The sequence below is a fragment of the Haemaphysalis longicornis genome, unplaced genomic scaffold (assembly GCF_048455015.1).
Source record: "Haemaphysalis longicornis isolate Haplotype H1 unplaced genomic scaffold, Haemaphysalis longicornis Haplotype H1 scaffold_6, whole genome shotgun sequence".
Classification (NCBI taxonomy): Eukaryota; Metazoa; Arthropoda; class Arachnida; order Ixodida; family Ixodidae; genus Haemaphysalis; species Haemaphysalis longicornis.
The window spans coordinates 199,634,573-199,656,145 of NW_027526407.1; the positions used below are offsets into that span (position 1 = coordinate 199,634,573).

The window sequence follows — 21,573 nt, forward strand, 5'->3', positions numbered from 1 at the left end:
GTTAACCTGTCTTTCCTTCAACCTCACTCAATGAGTTTCGCCATCGTGTTCTACTAATGTTCGTAGAGGATATCGAATTTTCGAGGGAGGGGGATAAGAAAGCGGCAGAGTCGTATATACTTTCATGTAATAAAAATTATTAATATTATTGTTATAAGGGCCAAATCAATATCGTAGAGGACGCGCACTGTTTGTCTAGCTTCTAGAACGCACAGGTTGAAGGAAAATGACTAGACGACTACTTCTATACGGCCTAACAAAAGTTTACATATATATCTTCCGGATATAATATCGAGATTCCTGAGCCACAAGGAGCTTTAGTTATGTTTTTTCTGGACAGAGCACATGAGCGCAGAATATTTTGGGGGTTCAATGAAAGGATCAGTAATATTGAACGCATTTTTTTTCAATTACGTAACCTTAGCGGACTTAACCAACACAGCCCGCCCCGTGCCTTGAGGAATCTTGGTTTAACGAGTAGGAGAGTTAATTACTGGAGTCGAAAGGGGGGGGGGGGGGGGGACCTCGCTTTTATTCACTGTACACTCTCAGGCAAAAAGAACTAAAGTAGGGACAAAAACGCAGCCGTTAGTTTTCGCGGGCCACCGTTCATCTTCAAGAGGAGTACCTGTGGCGGAGTGTTTTCCGTGTGCACAAACGAAGACTATATGTTCGTCCCCGCCGATCTATAAGGAGTAACGGGAAGACGGAACGCATGCATTTAGTCGCTTTGCTGTGTCGTTGATCCCCTCTAATTGCCTCTTCGTTGCCATTTCGCGCATATGCCAGTGGACAGCTCTAGAATTACAAAACACAAGTCATTGCAGCCGGTGGGTCCTTCACATGGTGCCACGGGAGAAAATATCCATGTTAATTGTAAGGAAAGCGTCTAGCGTCAATCGAGCGGTGGGCAATGGCGAGGGGCGAAGCGCGATGGACAAACGCTTTTCGGTGAGGTTATGCTGATACGCTTTGTTGCATACGATTCGCGCGAGGTAATAACGGCCAATGAAAGATTTCAAGCGGGTAAGCAATAAAGCAAATATTAGTGACAATAGCAATCGTTTATCACCAAACGTAATGGATACGTATACGTTTAACAGACGAGAAAGACGCGTTAGTTGCTGAGGACAACAACTCCAAATCAAAAATGCTCGCTACAGCTAGGCGTCCTGAAGATATCTTTTACATTCAGTACATAATTGCTTTGTGCACTAAAGCTATCACAATACTTCAACTGCTGTAAAACTCGGTTGCATATCCCAGTACCGACCGCCAAGCAACGCTAACTTGAAGAATTTATGCTAAGCAAAACCGAATTTGGTTTCGCCAATGCAGGAAAATATGGTCTGTTTCCCTGTTCTGAGACTCACAGACGACTGCTTTCTCATACGATACGTAGAGCATTTAAATTATGTATCGGAGACTATGAATACAGTTAGTTTGCGCCAATTTGTGCGGAAACAAATGAGTCGTCCGATCACACAGCCACCTGTCTCAATTAGACGACGAATTGGTTGTTCTTTACAAGAAAAATACTATGGTTGTGACGCTGTACTGAGAATCGAACTGAGCAGTTAGCAAAGCTGTAAGCGCAAATCGCGGCCGCTTCGATTGTACGGATACAAATTCGCACACAGTTTACAATGAATCTGTCGCGTTGTGCGGAGTACTACACGTTGTAACCTTCAATATTCTCTACCGCAACATCCGTCCGGCGGCGGGATCTAGTCGTAGCGTGTTGGGTTTCTTGTGTATTGCATCGGGAAAACAAAAAGCCAACGTGGTTTTAAATTATTGCGCGCAGAGTTCACACACGAATAATTTCTCCGCTTTCTTGCTGTCTTCAGCCATCGAATCAGCAGAAAAGCAACAATATTTTCTATGGATGTCCGATTTTAAATGCAGAGCATTTCTTTAATTCACGATGTCACCCGGCGTTGTCGGCGTGCCTCGGCGTCCGCTACAGCCGTTCCAGGTGCGCCCTCTCCCCCACTCCTCCTCTCCCGCATCAGGCTACCCTTTTCGCTCTCAAAAACAGGTCCTCACCCCTCCCCCTACACTATATAAGAAAATAATACTTACCGACGCCTGGTTTCGATTCCACGACCCTGCGGGCGGAACGCAAGGTACATGGTGCTCTACCCACTGCGCCACAAAGCCGACACAGAATGGAAGGCTACGAACGCGCCTTATATCCTTGACTCATTCAAACTACGTCAAGAAACTGCTGATACAACGCATTCACTACCTGCGGGCGGAACGCGAGGTAGATGGTGCTCTTCCCACTGCGCCACAAAACGCACACAGAATCAAAGGCTACGAACGCGCCATATATCCTTGACTCATTCAAACTACATCAAGAAGCTGCTGATACAACGCATTCACTACCACCAACTCCCCAAACACTAAACCTTAACGCAATACACCCACCCCCTATGCGACGCATTTACTCGAGTCCCCCTCGCGGGGAGATAGGCCCTTTTTTTTACATATCCAAACGTGTGATAACTACGAAAGAGGCGAGAATCGTTGAGCATCTTATAATTATTATGTTCTAACAAGGGGTAGAGGGGACAGGTTTGTACCCGCCATTTGTCGTGTTTGATGCACGTCAGACGTTTCTTACAAATCACCCTCATATTTCACCGCGACAAAGCTTGCGAAATGATTTATAACTTTCAAACTAAACAAATATTGCAACATTTTTTTAGGCATGTAGCATAGCTCAACCTTGCCTCCGATTTGTTAAAAATTAACGAAAAAGTCGATGTTTTTCTTTTATATTGGTTTTCAAATTTGGATAAAATGGGCGAATTCTCTGCAATACAGTGAATTTTTCTAATTGGGCCATTTTTGTTTGTAAACCCAAATTGGCATCAAGAAAACCTTATGGAAGTAGGACCCAAAAAATGAACACCCTCGCTGAACACGAAAACAGGCCAGGCGTTTTGAGTTTCCGAAAATGTGCCAGGTTCATACTTTTATTGTAGAAAATCCGTCAGCGAACGAAAACATGCATACGATGACTTATTTAAAAGTATTCGAAGTATCAACAGGGAACAATTTGCGGCGTTAGGTGCAATACTTTGGGTACCACGGAGGATAATGTTTCGGAAGTTTTACGATTCGACCAAAACGCCTGATACTCGAGGGGGCTCCGGTATGCTTTCTTTTTTTTCGAAAGGAACTGCTTTCCCCCCAAACTATTGTGAAATATCTTGTTCCAGGTGCACATGAAACTACATACAATTTTTTCAACACTAACAAAGTCCATTGGGCACACCTGTCCAATCTCTCGCGAAGAGATACCGAATTAGTCCCCGGACTGAGGCTTGAAATAGAAAATGGGTGATAAATCACCCCTAATTCATCTGCTTTCTAATATATCTGGCCCAATTGTTTGAAGTTATCTTCTGAATTGCGCCAGTGTTATTCAGGAAACGCAGTATTTTGAGTTTTTTTATTTTGTTTTAATGATCCCTTTGTATTGCTAAACTGTTTTTTCACTTCGCTGATAATTTAGTTTTCAAACTGGCTAGGCTCGTGATTTAGTCACACAGGAACTGAACCGGAACGAAATTCATTCACTGGAACTAGAACCGGAACCACCGCGATATCTTTTGCGGTTCGTCACCGTGATTACTATACTTATGCACTTATACATGTATATACCCACATAAAAAACTCGTGTTTTGTGGCAATAGAAAACTGAACCATCGCAGTGGCTTCGGGGCTTAGGCATTCTTCTACTTAGCCCAGGGACGCGGATACGATCCCGGCCGTGGCGGTTGGCGGCCGGAAGTCAAAACGCCCGTGAGTTGAGCTGTCAGAGCATCTTAATGATCCCCAAGTGGTCAAAATTAACCCGCAGCCTCAATCCACGGCGCGCCTCATAGCCCGCGTTTAGGTTGGGACTGTTAAACCCCGGTTTTTTTTTCAATTATAGCACAAAAATGCGGCATTCGTTTCGCAGTTCTCGATGTTTGTAACCACTCCACGTGGAAGGCGTTCTTAAGACCCTGTCTTTCGCTATGGATACACTACGCCGGATGAGCATATAGAACTTCAAATGCACACCGAGATTTCTGGAATAAATATTTTCTTCCAGAATAATTTGTTTGACCAAACGCGCTTAGAAGTGTTGCAAAGATTTAACTTTTCATATATTATTTCAACGGTCACACAAAATGTACATGGTACTGCTCCTTTCGCAGGCTGTCAAGATGGAGTATGGAGTTGGCAATTCTACCATTCACACGGACGGGACGGTGGTCGACGTGGCAAGGATAGTAATCGATTCCCAGGTACCCAGATTCCCAGATTCACATCAGCGAAGTTCTCGTAAAGACTGCCTTAGTGTGTGAATGACTCTCCTGTTAACAGCTATTCCCGAACTGGCGTGTCAACTCGGTGGAGTTGACGTTTGGTCTTTGGTCCTAAATTCTTTTCACGTAGTGTCTGCGAACCTCTCTGTAAGAGGTAAAATACTTCCAGAGTTTCAAAGTGTAGACCAAAGGACTTGCGCTGAAGTGAAATATTGTTTTGGATGAAGTCGTCAATCGCGTCCGATCGCTTATGCTTTTGGTAAAGGTAAAAACCACGTCTTTCGAACGAACACAAAGTGGTGATAGTTAAGGCCCACAGAGCGCCGGGAGACCGCATGTCTAAACTGAACAGCCTTGCTTTTAGAGTAGGCATTACCTTATACAAAAGCCTGAAACAGATTTACTACGACGTCAAACCTGTTAGAGAAGGGATAACTATCTTGCTAGTCAAGCGCCGATGAGAAGTATTTCAAGAGGGCTGGTACCACTTACGGAAAAAGTAATCCGGAGGTCCAAACTTTTAATTTATTCTTCTTTCTGTATTGGCGCGATAAGTTAACATTACATGTGCTTTTAAATATGTAAATAAATTTTAAATGAAGAGCCGAAACGCTGTATTATGTCATCCTACTGGCCAGAGATGACAGATATTACTGCTCGTATTTATACCTAAAGGTAAGCGAATGGGGAACATGTTGATGGGGTAGCAACCGGAACGCCTTCCTCAGGACAGAGGTTCTGATATTTCTAATGCCAACTACCCGTTGGAGAGCTTAATAGGTGCTAAAGGTGAGCACGCAAATTAGGCATCAGATTTGCAGCTTTAGAGAGCGTAGAAAGGTCAGCTAACTGCGATGAGCAGACAGAGTTGTGGTCCTATACATAAATGCATTTTTGTAAACTTTGTTGCAGGAACAAAAGTCATTTGGAGAGAAGTCTCTGCTATCCCGTATGAGCCGATAATAAGAAGGCATATATAGGATAGAACCCCTTATAATATGTGAGCTTATATTTTGAATTTATATGAACGTGCTAAACACGAAGTGAACAGCAGTCAGTTACGAACGGTATAGTTGCAGGTAACGGCGACGTCGGCGTAAAATAGGCCAAGCTGGGGATTGACTTAATTCTGGAGTTATGGCAGATAAGTGTAAATAATGAAGTTGCATATTACTGGTTACCTTTCATTCTATTGTTTTATTGCATATTATGATATTACAGTAATATTACATCGTTATTGGTGTTTTTATTATATATTTATGATATAATTTTAATAGGCTAATAATAATATTTTTTTAGAATATTATTACTATAATAACTTCTGTAAGTTTTCATTTGCCACGAAGTGTGCCAAACACAAAATAGATATTGAAAATAAAACTTTAGGAGCCACTATAAAATTAAACAGCACCATTTCACGAGTATGGGTAGCATTAGCACTTATTTGTAATTATCGCAATGTGGAACAAAATAAAAAAACACTGTCTAACCATTGACAGTGCATGAGATAGCTTAATTGGTTATGGATATAAATAGTCAGAAATGTGTTACCAAGGCATAAAACAAAATGCATATCTGCTACGTGATGGTCAATGGGAGACGCGGTTCATAAAAATTGAAAGTAATTTAAAAAACGCGAATGCGTGTGAATCGCCTACCCATGTGAAGAGACGTAGCACCACATTAAAACGCATTTAACACTTCAGCACAATCTCGAACTCATTCTTTTGTTCAATGCTCATTTTTTTCAACATAGGTGATTGTGCATTGCCTTCGAGGCGAGAGTATGATCCAGGTGATTAGAGAATGACCTTGTATTCAAAAGTAGTTTCGTGTGGGAAAACACCTTAGGGTGACGTAGAATGAACGGAACGTGTTAGCGGCCAATGGAGGAAGGATGCCGCAATTGGTCTGCGTGATTTAGGCTGGATGCGCACATATGCAATTTAGGAACTAAGCAATCATAACATTAAAAAAAACCATACCCATACTACCCCGCGCAGGAACAACATGAAAGGCAAGATCTATTTTCATCAACTTATGCACCTTCCACGGTACTATTCCTCAAGGAACAATAAAATAGATAATGATGCATGCGGAGAAACCTATTCGTATTGGTGGCAGATAGATCAATACCAGACACCTTTACCATAGGAAGTTGCGCAATATTTTCTCGCCTTTTGTGTCGTGCTGAGTCTGTCCTGTTTCTTTTGGTGAAGGTGTGGATTAATCCTGTTCTCGAAATCACGCAAAAGCGAATAAACAAGTCAAAGTGCTAAAAAACTCTGAACATTTTTGAGGCACCGAGCGATTCCTTTACTGTGAGAAATTCCTAAAAAAAAACGTTTGATGTTTAAAGTTTCAGGCCCGAATAATTTCCTTCTAACCACCTTTGGGAGCAATTACGTGTGGGCGATGTTACCGCGCACGTTCTTAACAAACGCAATTTTTTATAATCATATTACTATTAATAACTTCTTTAAGTTTTCATTTGCTACGAAGTGTGCCAAACACAAAATAGATATTGTCAAAGGATTTATTCGAGCTGCTCATATTTGCTTTAAGCTAATCAAATCGTTTACCGAATAATTATGCAGTCCCTGAAGTATATTTCATCGTTATGTTTCTAAAACTTTTCAAAGTACCTGCAAGGAAAAGGTCACAAAATGTGCACACAAATATTTTTAATTTGAGTAGTTCGAATAGGCTGGTAGTCGGAGGTCATTCCGCAGTAAGACTGCAATTTAGACTTTTGGCGCCATTATGTTAACAGTTGGTTTTTAGAAAAAGTAGCCGCTATTTACGAAATAACCGAGCGTCTTACGAGCTACCGGGTTTATGGGAGTGAATGAAATCAATATCTGACCATTTCACGCACAAGCCTCGTTGATTGCTTATTGTTAAAAATGTCTTCTAAAACGACTAAAACTAGATCAATGCAAACTAGAGTGTTGCAACAACACCTAGAATGCACGTAGAACGCCAGATTTTTTTGTCTGCTAATATTCGAGAACCTACACTGTCCTCATATAATACTGTATTTTCAACTGTGTGAGAGTCTACTGATCTCCTTTTTGTTACTTTATCTTGTTCGCCTTTTCAAGGAAAATGATGATGCCTTCTTCGTCTGCGATGTGCGAGACCTTTTGGAAAAGGTCGACCTTTGGAAACAAGAGATGCCACGGGTGACTCCTTTCTACGGTATGGATCTTTATAATGTCTCTTTTTTTTAATTTTGTGTAAAGGCGTCAAGATGGCGCCATTTCAAAATTCAGTACGCAATTAATTGGACTTTCGTAGTTTTATCTTACAGCCACAAGGTGTCTGAAGCTGATCTGAACGTATCTAGCTAGGAAACAGCCGCCGTTGTGTCACTTCGTGAGGAGAACGAAGACCTGTCGTGCAAAGAGTGCTACAGATTTATTTATTGCTTGTTATGTCATAAGCTTAGCTATATTTTGGACGCTTTCCACCTATACTTAGTAGAGTTTAAATGCCAGACGATCCCCATTGGTTTTGATGATAATAATGTACAATGCTGTATACTAACTTTGGCGTTGACGTGAATCAGTGAAAAAAAAAGATTACGTTTGTTTGTTGCATTGTATAAGCGTCAAAAGCTGAAACCGTTAACTAACGAAAAACAAAGTAATATGAAAAAAGCACTCTGAGGACTCCACTGTTTTCACAGACTAAAAGCTAATAAATAACGTGGGAAACGCGAATAGGTTTAAGTTTTCTAGACTGTGTCTTTTTATAAAGTGGTTAAAAGATACCTTCGAATATAGTTACAAATTTTCTCTGTTAGCTTGCATCATGTCAGTTATGCTGAAAATAAGACGTTCAATTAGGTAATGCTGAATCAATAGGAATTCATTTCTGTCTGAAGGATGATATATATTGAAACTCGTTCTTTCGAGTTAAGCACTGCAATGAGCTGCTTGGAATGCCGCACGCCTATAGCTATGGTACTAGCTGAGCTTTATGCGCGGCAGCACAAACCGCTTGCACGTGAGGGTACAAACACAAGCCATACTCGCAACGAATGGCTTTATTATAACTTCAGCTCCTGAAACTGACATTATTCACCTGAAACACTGCAGGTGTTTCTACTTCAAACTCCCATAAACGCACCGTTTGAAAACAAAGTATAACGCGTTACTAAAATAATATCTCAGTCTAGTTTTTATAGACTTCCGGTTTCACCCGCAACTGCGGTGCTTGAAATTTTTCAGCTACTTGCTGTCAGAGGTGCATACGGCTATTTTGACCAAGCAAACACAAGGCTGGGCATGGCGAATTCCTTTTTTAAGGAAACTAGAATAGATACATATTACAAATGCCCGCGTCGCAAAACAGGGGCCTTTGCCTATTCCAACCATCTCCCTGAACAACGAGGCTCATTTCGTAATCTTTTTCGCACTAACTTTTCTTGCCATTGTGTGGGACGACCCTGCTATGTTCTACGGAATCCGTGCGACAGAAATACCTAGCAAACTTGTCGCGAAGTGAGCCTTCGTCATCGGCCGCCGAAAGTAAAACAGGTCAACAGTCACGGCACAGAACACACCACAAAGCCTGCGCCGCCCTTCTGCATGCCGCTTTAGAAATGCACTATAAATCACTGGCGTTCACTAAGCCAAAAGGATCTGCACTAATGCGAGATGAGATATATGGCGCATGTGCACCGTATAAGCATTTCAGCGTAAAAATAATTTCTTTATGAGACTCTAGAGATTGAGGAGAATTCGGTTCTGACCTGATTCTCCCGAGACATGTTCAGTTGAAAACACTAGTAAAATCGGGTCGCACCAGAAAACGGACCGCTCGAAGAGTGCAGTTGCCTACAACAGTAGGTAACTCAACATACAACAACGAGCGCCGAGGCTGTTTGTCATACTATTTAGCCATGAAACTGCGGGAAGGAATAGCCGAAAATATTTCTGAATATTTCAGGAGCAATAATGAAGCGTTCATGTTATGTATGAACGAAACATTTAAAAAACACAAACCACAGCTATTGAATGTTTTTTCTTCGATTTTGTTTTATTTTACAGGGTAAGAGTACGATATTGATTCCGCCCATCACTCTATACATCGTCCACTGCCCAAACAAAATGTGTGATGGATATTCGCAGCCAATTATGTACTTACTTTATTGGCAAAAAAGCACACTTATACCAAACTTAACATTGGAAACAGAAAGTTATCTCTGAAGATCCACGTAGAGAAGGATTCTAATAATGCGGGCTTCTCTGGTTTTTTAAGTCTTCGTGAACATTAATCAGCCAGTATAAGATATGACTGCACACGCGAACTCCATGCAGTCGTATCATTTTATGAAGATGACATTCTAAGCCAGGTGCTCAAATCTTTGAGTTTTAGCCAACCCCGTGCTAGGGTTTGTGGTATTCTTCTGTGCGCAGTTCCTTCAAAATCATTTTGAAAGTGTATTCACCTACTGGTTCTAAGGCAGTTTGCTCCATACGCTTGTGGAGTAAGTAAACGACACATTGAAGAGTTTTTCCACGCCAGAATCTTCAACGTTTGTAACAGTTGATCAATTACTTTTCAGCGATCAAAGCTTGCACGGATCCTGTGGTTTTACACCTTCTGAATGACCGTGGAGTAAACTTCGATTGTTCGAACAAGGTAAGCCACTTTACGATGATTAACTCATTGCAACATAAGTGCAAATAACCTGATTAAGCCAAAAAGGCAGGCACGGAAAAGGTTCAGCCATTTCATTTTATTGCATTTCATTTCATTCAGCCTTTTTTAACAGAAAACAACCGCCAAATTTATTCCGCAAATTTGTGGTATTTGCGCGTAAACTAACCTTGAAAATGTGTGAGAAACCGTTTAGTACCTTGCTAGAGCAACATGTTTCTGTACGGCAATAGCCTACGCTATTTTTTGCTCCTTGTTACTATTTCATATGCTTAGTTTAGGTGGTTTCGGTGATTACACCCTCTTCTTCTTCGCTAAAAGCGTTAATTATCTTGCATAATTATGTGAACAAAGAAAAGTGGGGTGTTTGAGAAAGTGTCACGGCATTTGTACGCGTAGGATTAAACTGCTTTATGACACTTTTGCAGCTATCAACAATCAGTCTTATATATTCTCCCTGACACTTTACTTTTCCTCCTGTCTTGCCTAGAAATACAAATAAGCTGAAAAATACGGCTAAAGTGCAGTGCAGTCTAATATTTTGAAATCCAAAGTATATTGTCATGTGAACTTTCGTGTATATTGTGGCGAATCGATCTCCACAAAAGCTAACAGTGGGTTATTGGACTTTCACAGCCGCCTCCATTTTCGCAGCGGTTATGTTTGTGACAACGAAGGTGACGATGACAATGAGTGTTATGGCATTACGCGTGGATGCATTTTAAAACAATCTAGACTTTGCCTGGACCCCGTCCTATCTGCTCTATTACTGGACCCTAAGCTCTTTTCGATGTTTAGTATACGCGTAGGAAAGTCCACCAATATTAGGTGCGGAGTACCTTAGGACAGCACAATGTCTGTCCGCGTCCATGCACATAGCATTTACAATCGCAAAAAATCACACAGGCACCGGAAGGATTCGAGCCTGTGTCTAGTAGACCAGGCAGGGTTAGTGTCTGCCATCTTATTCACTGGGCTGCGACCGTGAGTGGTTACCCGAGAGTGGAACGGCTTACTCCACCGCGTGTAACGGTGCGGAGTACCTTAGAACCTGACAATGTTCGTCCGCGTCCATCGGTGCACACACCACCATCAAGAGAAAATCAAGCGAAATTCTATTTCAGCAGTGAGTTGCAGTTTCATTTAGGGAATAATCAAGGTGCAACTCATGGCTCAAATCGAATGATGGTCGATGCGCAAATCGTGTGTCACTCGGGGCGCAACATGGATGTCATTTCGAGTCCCCGTACTCCGCAGCCTCGCCATCATCCACGGAGTGGAGATGCTGCCATTTTTTCACCATTGTTTAGTGTTGAATTTCGCAAAGCGAGATGCACAAAACCCCTCTTCCTGCTTAGGACTGAGAGCTTTATCTATGTCATTCTTTATGAAAAAAGTCAGGCTTAACAGTAAATAATCATCCTCCTAGTTCTTTTCATTGTAGCACAAACGCGCCTCCATGTTCTTTCTACATTGCTGTCTTGCGATGTACCACAACTGTTTTGACTTCTTCCTGTCGTCGAGATAATGGTCTTCTTCTATTCCTTGCCTATCCTCTTGGTGCCCGTGCTCTTGCGCTGATTGTCCAACGGTTTTCACTTCTCTGCAATTCATGCCCCGCAAAAACCACTGCTTTCTTTTAATATAAGCTATGATATTTTCCATCCGTCCGTCATATCAGGGATGGGAGCCTTATTTTTTTTATCCTTAAGGGGTCCATAAAAACAAAATACAAGTTGGGCTTATTACACAAACCTTTTTGAACCTGATCGCATGGACACCACTATTATGCCAAACTTCGGACAACCAACAACGGTATAAAGAAAATGTGAACCATTGGCGACTCCCAATAGACTCTCGGGCAATTTCTCTATGATGTCAAACAATCTTTGTTCGATCGGCTGCAGCGATCTAAACCGTCGCCAAGAAACATGACTGCGGCACTGTACGGGGTCATCCTTATCCATTTGCCTTATCAAGTTTTTTTTTTTTTTTCAAGTTTCAAGTTTTTTATTATTTCCAAAAATTAGTTGTTACAAAATCCAGGATATACAGACGAGGGTCCCAGAGCCAAAGACTTTAGTGGGACCCTCGGTTCGTCGATACAAAATGACAGTAAAATTTATACAGAGCAACAGAAATTTCTTACAAAATACGGACATGAAAATACACTTTCACATCAGAAATCAAGCCAAAAACACGCAACATGGTATAAAAGGAATCAAAGAACAAACAAGTCAAACAGGTAAATGATCACAAGTAGGGTTATTCGAGAAAATGTTTTTTGACAGACTTTTTGAATAAAGGAAAAGAAGTGCAACACTTAATACTAGAAGGCAACGCATTCCAAAAGGATATCGCACTGAAAGCGGAAGTTTTTTTCCCATAATTAGTATGAACGGGGGGTAACAGGAAATTTTTATTAGCCGCAAACCTGGTCACATTATTATTCTGCAAAAGATCAGATGCAATAAATGGGAATGCCAGTTGATCATGAAGCAATTTGTGGAATAAAGTCACGAGATTCAACCGGAACAAAACATTTACGGGCAAGATATTGTAAGAGCGTAGTAATGTGTAGGCGTTCGATTGCGAAGAACTAGAAGTGACAATGCGTATTGACTGATTTTGAATGTGCTGTATTGATGATAAGTGACAAGCATAAGTGCTGCCCCATGAGACTATACCGTAACTAATATGACTATGAATGAACGCAAAATACAGCGCTAATAGAGCTTCAAGGGAAAAGAAATGGGGGAGCTTTAATTAATGCGCGGATACCAAACGCCGTCTTCTGCTTAAGATGGTTAAAGTGACTGCAAAAGGTAAGGCATGGGTCAAGATGTATGCCAAGAAAGACGACATCAGAACAAGCAGAAATGGAATGAATACCAAGTTGTATTACGGGAATGGTAGATAATGACCTCTGAGCACTTTTAAACACCATAAATTTAGTTTTTGTGGGGTTTATAACTAAGTGATTACTGCTGCACCAATTCATAAGGGCACTTAATGCAAGATTTAACTTTGAGATAAGAGCACCAATGTTTTTATCAGATGAAGATATCGTTGTATCATCTGCGTATAAAACACACTGACCACAGTCAGAAGAGCTAAGAACATCAGGAAGATCATTCATATACAAAATAAATAGCAAAGGACCCAATACTGAGCCCTGCGGTACTCCTTGGTTAACATATTTTATTGCAGAGAAGGTATTTGCGGCGTGTACTGTGTACTGTCGGTCAAGTAGGTAATTTTTTAAGAATGTAAGCGCAGGGCCAGTTATGCCATAGGACTGAAGTTTATGCAATAAGACTTGGTGATTTACTGTGTCAAAGGCTTTTGTGAGATCTAAAAAAACCGAACCCACTAAATTTCCCGAATCAATACTTTTCTTTATGTAATAAGTTAGAGACAGCACAGCCAAATTGGTTGACCTACCGGGACGGAAACCAAATTGGCTGTCTTTAAGCAACTTAAATTTAAATAAATAGCCATTCAGACGTTTAACAAACAATTTTGCGACTAGTTTGCTAAGGCAGGAAAGAATTGAAATAGGACGGTAGTTCGAAACTGTTTGTTTATCGCCTTTTTTTAAAAACTGGAATTACTTTAGCTTTTTTTAGGAATGAAGGAAATAAACCCTGTTTAAACATGAGGTTGATAATATGACAGAGCTTGTCGGAAACTAAATGTGCAACCAGTTTTAAATGCCTTACACAAATTTCATCTAACCCAGGCCCTGTATTTTTAAGATTAGCAATGGTGGAAAAGACTTCCTGTGGTGTTGTTGGGAAAAGAAAGAATGACTGCGTGGTACGTCCCAGAGAAGTATACGACTGCGCATGGGGGCGGTGGTTATATAGACGGAAGAAAAGTATTCCGAGAAAGCATTGGCAATTTCCTTGGGCTCGGAGAGGGTGGATCCATTGTAGTCGATTTTGGTTAGAGGGACATTAGCAGATGACTTGTTAAGGAAGGAGTTGAGCAGCTGCCACTCGCCTTTTGGGGTTAGTCCTATTCTTGTCGAATTCTTTTTCGTAGTACCTTTTTTTCGCTTGCTTGAGCAAGGTATTTATTAGATTACAGTAGGACTTGTATCGTTTAGCCAGACACATATTAAAGGGCTGACGCTTCTTTTTTTTATACATGTTTTCTTTCTTCCTTAAACTTATTAGAAGACCATTTGTCATCCATGGGTTGTGCGGATACTTGTATTTCTTTTTACATTGGACAGTACGCGTGTTAGTCGACACGGCGAGTAAAAATGACGAGCAAAATGCTCGCAAGGCTGCATCTGGGTCAGACATAGACATAACAGGCCCCCAATCAGTTGTACGGATAGCCTCAACAAAGGAATCGGAACTAAATACAGATGTAGAATAGCTAATATTACGTGTGTGGGTTATGTTTTCGAATGTGAGGAAAATAGGAAAATGATCGGTGATATCGGTGTCAACAACCCCCACGCAGGGTGGTGACGCCATGTTGGATAACACGTGATCAAGGAGTGTACCGGTACCGTGAGATGCTACCCTAGTTGGACAATCAACAAGCGATTCGAAGCCAAATCCAGTGAAACAATCAGTGTAATTTGCATAAGAAGTACTGTTCGTGTCAAGCAAGTTAATATTAACATCACCTACAATTACTACGTTCTTATTTTCAAAAGCTAGCTTAGATAAAACTTCACTCAAAAAATTACAAAGGGAAGACGATGGTGAGCGATAAACGCAACCTAGAATTAGGTTCTTTTCATTATTAAGGAATGAGCGGTCAACCTCTACCCACACTGACTCGCAAATATTCACATTTAATTCAAGGTCACATCTGCGCGTGTAAGATACATCTTGGGAAAGAAAAATCGCGGCACCCCCATGACTATCATTTTGGCGATGGCAATATTCAGCTTGATAAGACGGGAAACCGGTCATGCCGTTGTCTGTGTCACAAAGCCAAGTCTCTGATATGCAGATGAACGGGAAGGCATGCTGAACTGTGGAAATGAAGTTAGTAATTGCATCTATATTCTTACGAAGGCTACGTGCATTGAAGTGAATGAGGGAACGACTCATTTTGGAAAGTTGACGCTGCACAGATTCCGGAGAATGCAAGGCCATGAAACGAGAGAGTGAACTATACCTTCCTTAGGGCATGTTTTACAATGCATCACGTGAAGATTCGAAGATCGGACTCAGTGGAAATGCGATACACTCTGCTGTCGTCTGCTTTCCGGGCTTTTATCTGGCAGTTATCGGTCCACAAGTGCTTCCACTTGTGTTCCTTTTTCAGTGCCAGTGCCTTTGAGAACATTTTCTTGTTATCAAGAGTTAAATGGTCATTAACATAGATTGGCAGGTTAGTTCCACCAGAGAAGCCGATATTGTCAGTGCGCAGTCTGGCTCTGCGAGCCTTCCTAATGAACTCTTTTTTTTTATCACGCGAGCTGAAGCGAGCAATAATGCTCTTTTCGGTGGTCTTAGAGTTAACACGGTGAACCGTGTCGATATCGGCGGCTGAGACGGGGCACTCGACAGCATCGCCGATTCGTCTCAGAATGGCTCCGCAATCCTCACCCTGTGATGAAGGCACACCCTTGATCTCAACATTATTCATCCTCGAATACTGCTCGAGATCAGCCACTCTTTTTTCGAGTGCTTCATTTCGTGACAAGAGCACTTTGTTCGAGGCCAGCAGATCTTCCTGTCTCAGCTTCATTTCGTCAAATTCTTGGCTCATAAAACGAACACTTTCACAAAGCGAAGCATGTTCACCAAGACCAAGATCTTTCAACTTGATGTTAACTTTAGACACCAAATCATCAATGAGTGAGTCCAACTTCTCATTCAAAAGTTCTTCGAGAGATTCAATTTTTTTGGCTAGTTGCGCTAGAGTAGGCATAGCGATACTAAAAAACAAGGGTTTGGGCAGCAGTCGAGGACAGCATAAATTTCAAATAGGTGCACAAAGTAACCAACCAACCTGTTGGCAGAAGAAATTCGTCTTAGAAATGGGACATGCCGCCGCAACTGCTGCTGCCAAGTGAAGTCCGGGCCTACGGGAGCGTGTTTATATGGTCCTCGTTGATGGTGGTGTGCAGTACGCGCAGGCGCAGCAGGAAGCACAGGGGTCAAGCACCTCGACGCCCTGCGATGGATGCGTGCGCACGTGGACGATAATCCACGGTGGCCACTGACGACGCAGGAAACCAAGCACGAGTACGCCCTGTTGGCAGAAGAAATTCGTCTTAGAAATGGGACATGCCGCCGCAACTGCTGCTGCCACTTGAATGCTAGCGCGCAGTTTACACAATGATAATTGTTTTTACTGGTGGCTTATAGTACGTCACTTATGTCCATTACACGTCACTGTAGAGTGAAATTCCAAAAGTTTGCATCACTTTTGGATTTGTTTAATTAAAGACGTGCTCCGTGGCTGGAATGAATATCAGGGACGTACTGAGCTCCTGTTGTTTCAAACTACACAAATCCTTGTACTTATGGCCGCTTCTAATGTCACTCTAATTATCTTTATTTTATTCATGAATGAGCTTGCGCGAGTTGTCATTGATGTGTTTAATAAAGAACAATGTTTTTGCCATACACATCACCACTGGCAGAAGCCAATTTGTTTTACAATAAGAAATATGAACTGAAATAAAAATAACTCTTGCCTTTTTTCACTTTCAACTTGACTTCTGTAGGTAAATATTGCGCCCTCTTTTCCTTTCTTGCAGAGGGAGATTGCAACTATGCTGGATATGGGGACAAAAGCTGAGCGCATTCTGTACGCGCAGACTGTGAAAAACTGCTCGCACCTGGACTATGCAGAGGAAGTTGGAGTAAACATCATGACGTTTGACGCTCCCGAAGAGCTTGAAAAAATTCACCAGAAGAATGCTAGGTGATATGAAAACTCCGTAACCTTCTTTAGAAAAAAAAAACCCGTCCCGTAGCGTTCCCGTTGCTCAGCCGAGAACCCAAACGAGTGCACGATGCATAAGGTAGTTTACCGAGCTGCAGCTTACGGAAGTTTAAACCATTGGCGACTCCCAATAGACTCTCGGGCAATTTCTCTATGATGTCAAACAATCTTTGTTCGATCGGCTGCTTAAACCCCGTTTCACCTATGTGAGAAACCTGCTGGAACAGCAGCGTTGTGTTTTTCTTGTTTTTTTTTTTTGTTCGAACGTCAATGACCTTTTGCTAAAGAACAGCAGCGTCGTGTCCGCGCAAAGCCAATAGTTCCGGCACGGAAATCGGCAGCTAAACGTCAGTGGTTCGAGGCTTTCTCCCTCTCCCTCCCTAAGCGAGAGAGCAAGGAACGCGCCGCTGCGACACCACTGCGCCCTTCATACTTGGGTCTGCTATCGTGCTTCTGGGTCTGCATTAAGCACGACCTTCAGCAGACGGACGACAATGCGCAATCTACAATACTCCGCTTTTAAAATACCAGAGAATAAAATGTGGTTTAGCATCCTTCTCTCAGGTTTGAATAGTAAAGATTGAAACGGCTACAGGTTCATGCTAGGAGATAATCTTGGGACTCTCTGTTCAAAGTCGCACCATCTCTCTCTCTCATGGCTTAGCCGCGGCGAAATTTTGTTATTCGTGTCAAATCTTCGACGTACAGTTATCCAGATTAAGGTCGAGATCAAACTTCCCATGAGCATGCAGGGGTTTTTTAACTGCAAATGCTGTTTTTTTTGTTAGCGTACCCTTTTCGCACCAGCTAGTATGTTCCGACAAAATATACAAAAACTGCATAGAGAGTGTCGCCTTACTGGTGAATATTCATACGATGTGTTTCCAGGTAATACCTATAAACAATCAGTCACAGTCGTTTCCTATTACCATTCTCATCCCCATCTATACTCCTATCCAATCCTAATCCTACCTATAGAGACAAGGCGAGAAGTGGACATCCCTATCTATAGTTCTATCCTATCGTAATCCTAACTACAGAGATAAGACAAGAAGTGGAAATGTTTACAACCCTATGGTGAAATAATGTGTACACAAAAAATAAACACGGCGTCAAAATACAGTCTTGTTGAAGCATGATTCCAAGCAGGAGTAAGATTGCAGTTGCAGCATGATTCATTAGGTTTTGCAGTCTACATTGATCGATGCACATCCCTCGTGATACGATTTGCTTCGTCGCAAGGCCTTTAGGTGTGCGGGCACCTGCGGCGATTACGCTATTGGGAGTGACAATACTCAGCGTCGTTCTAAACCCTACAAACATCCTTTTTCAGCCGTATCTTGGAAATGTTATCTATACCGTTTTAATAATCGTAATACATATGGTTTCTGAAGGAGAATATTGTAAGGAAAACAATAAATGTCATTGAAACGGTGTGGTATTGAGCACCTTCTCGCAACGACGAATATTTCACCGGCTGCCGGCTAATCTCATTACCCTGCTTAGGATTTGGTTTCTTACCTATTTAATTGTTATTCTTATTTATTATCAGATGTCTACGTCATGTCAGGTCGTCACTTTTGCAACTGTATAAAAGGAATGTTTTGACGCTCTTTACCTTCAGCTGGTCTTGCGCCGTTGCACATCAACAATCAACAAAATGGTTAAACACAAGTATTTTTATCTACTAAATCTTTTGCATGTTGGGGCGTTCCCAGGGCACAATTTATGCTGACCTTGATATCTATACTGTCCCTGAAGAAGAAAATGTATGACAGTTCCATCTTACGGGTACTCACCTACGGGGCAGAAACTTGGAGGCTCACTAAGGGGTTTCACCTTAAACTGAGGACGACTCAGCGAGCAATGGTACGGAAGTTTATAGGTGTAACATTAAGGGACAAGAAGGGAGAGGAGTGGGTCAGGGAACAAACGCGTGTTAAGGACATACTAGTAGAAATTAAGAAGAAGAAATGGACGTGGACAGGGCATGTAATGCGAAAGCATGGGGGCGGCAGAACTTTAGATGGGCCGATGAGATCAAGAAGTTTGCGGGGATAAATTGGTCGCAGTTAGCACAGGACCGGGGTAATTGGAGATTAATGGGAGAGGCATTTGCCTTGCAGTGGGAGTAGATAGGCTGGTGATGATTATGATAGTAATGATGATATCCATATTGCGAATAAAAGTTTGCGTGTGATCCCGGTCGAATAGAAGACATAGATAACAAGGTGCTGTCTCGCACAAAGAAAATGCCGCGTTTTCCGGCAGGCGAATCCATTGTGTACTTTTCTTCTCTACCGAAAAAGCCCCGAATCTTTCACCATTGTCACTTTGTTGTTCCAGACTGCTCTTGCGAATCATCGGCGACGAAGTTGGCTGTCACTACACACTCAATAGAAAGTTCGGAGCACTCACTAGCGACGCCCAGACTCTACTGGAGAAAGCCCGCTCCCTTGGTCGGAATGTTGTCGGCGTCGCGTAAGTACCCAATACGCTTCAATCCGCGCTAGTGATGATTGTAAGGCATCATATTGATAAGAAGGTATACATGATAATCTTTAGGAATGAAGCAAATATGGAATTGCGTGCTTTTTTTTTCTCTCGGAATGGGAACCGGGCCCACTCACAAAAATATAAATAGCAGAGCAATTGGAATGGCAAATCTTTTGGCAACCGTAACATTTATGAACAGTGTTGTTTAAACCAATTGCGTACTTTTTAAAGCCAACGCTACATTATTCGGAGACGAAATTATTGGACTTGTGTAGTTTTCAGAGGTCATAATGTCAAAATAGCGCAAGACAGAAATTGTCATTACAACAGGACAACATCAGCTATTACCAAAATCACAATGAATCAAACCTGCACTTTTAATGCTAATGAAACAATTTCTGCATAACGTGACACATGACACTTGCATCCGCGGTGTGCCAACGAAAACAAGTTTAGTGTGACAGTATATTTTTATGACTTTAAAACAAAACTGCAATAATAATTCTTCCCAGTGACTAAGTAATTCTTGTCTTATGTCAACTTGGCTTATGTCGTTAAATGTTTCTAAAACAAAGTGTATGTCTTTTACTAACGCTGCTACCCGTTTTCCTAGTCACTACTCGTTGAATAATATGACACTTGAGTTAACATCTACTTACAAGTACCTCGGCCTCCACTTTCAATCGGATCTATCATGGCACCATCATATAGAACTCACTCTTGCAGCTGCTTACCGGTCTCTCGGGTTATTGAAACGAAATTTTAAACAGGCTCCATCGCACTTAAAAAAGCTTGCTTTTACCACTTTAATTCGCCCTCAAATAGAATACGCCATTGCCATTGGGGATCCTTATCAAGCCTACATCGTATCAAATATTGAATCCTTGCAAAACCGTGCTGCTCGTTTCATTTACTCAGATTATTCTTCTTATTCCAGCGTCACTAACTTAAAAAACCGTGCTGAGCTAGAGGATTTGGCCCTTCGTCGGAAATATGCGCGCTTATCACTTTTCGACAAACTTTACAATCACCCGTCATTACATGACAGTTTCTTTGAACCCCCCTGCTCCATCTTTCCACGCCGTTTTCATCCTAACAAAGCTAAGCGCCCGCTATCTCGCACACTTCGTTTCGCTCAGTCATTCATCCCGCGCACTATTATTTAGTGGAACAGTTTACCCGCACACATTGCCACCGAGAAAGACTCGGCTAAGTTTTTAGAGCTCATGCGCGCTACGCTGACCAACTAATTATTTTTTTGTTGCTTTTGTTGTTCTGTTTCTGTTTCTCTTTTTTTAACTTTTTTTAACTATTGTATAACGCCATGCAATTGCTGCCCGTATTCATGGTTTGCGTTTTGTTGCAGTTGCTACGTTGCATTGTATCTTGTTGTACTGCTTTTTTTCTGTTTTTTTTTTTCCTTTTTTTGCTGTTGTAGTTTACACACCATGTGGTATTGCCCCCCCCCCCCCCTCTATGTAAACCCTCTTCTAGAGGGCCTTTAGGGGTAACCTGAATAAATAAATAAATAAATAAATTCTACTGTGTTCAAGGACACACCCCACAATAAACTGAAGTACAACGACGTGTATACGGAAATGCATTTTCGACGTATTTTTTTTTTGCAAGAACGCAGCAACAGGCGTATTTTTCGCAGGGTTATATTTCGACAAATTTGGACATTTTAACTTTAGGCCGCTGCACGGCAAGCCGGTAACTTAAACGGACCTTGCCACTTGCAGGTTTGTTAGCGAGAGTCTTTGAGAAACAAAAACTTGATTTTAGCAGCTCCGTTAAGAAATGAAGTTTTTGTTCAACAGCGGCATTCCCCCATAATTCTTATGTGATTTTCTGACGTTTTTAAGGTTCCACGTGGGGTGCGCATATCAGGATCCCGAAATATTTGTGAGAACTATACAACAGGCACGGAACGTCTTCGACCTCGGGACTCAAATGGGGTTCGAGATGACAGTGCTTGACATAGGAGGGGGATTTCCGGGAGGACTGCGAAACAAAGAGAAATTTCTGAAGGTGAGTAACACGCATTACCAATTGGGCTCCGTTCAATGAATAAAAGAACAGCATGCAAGTTCGGAGTATAGTTAGGATTTAAAAAAATAGCGGCTATGCCAGGATATACGTAGCGTGAGGT

At 41.8% G+C, this 21,573-nt stretch overlaps 1 protein-coding gene across 2 annotated transcripts in view; it reads left to right on the forward strand.

The window, feature by feature from the left end:
• LOC144142155 (ornithine decarboxylase-like) overlaps positions 1–21,573 on the forward strand; it is a 70,805-nt gene that overhangs the window by 25,881 nt on the left and 23,351 nt on the right. For both annotated transcript variants that reach the window (XM_077673542.1, XM_077673541.1), the window contains exons 2-7: positions 4,218–4,307; positions 7,433–7,529; positions 9,904–9,980; positions 16,738–16,904; positions 19,272–19,406; positions 21,287–21,452. In XM_077673542.1, the coding sequence (XP_077529668.1) occupies positions 4,218–4,307; positions 7,433–7,529; positions 9,904–9,980; positions 16,738–16,904; positions 19,272–19,406; positions 21,287–21,452 (732 nt within the window). The remainder of the gene's footprint in view (positions 1–4,217; positions 4,308–7,432; positions 7,530–9,903; positions 9,981–16,737; positions 16,905–19,271; positions 19,407–21,286; positions 21,453–21,573) is intronic.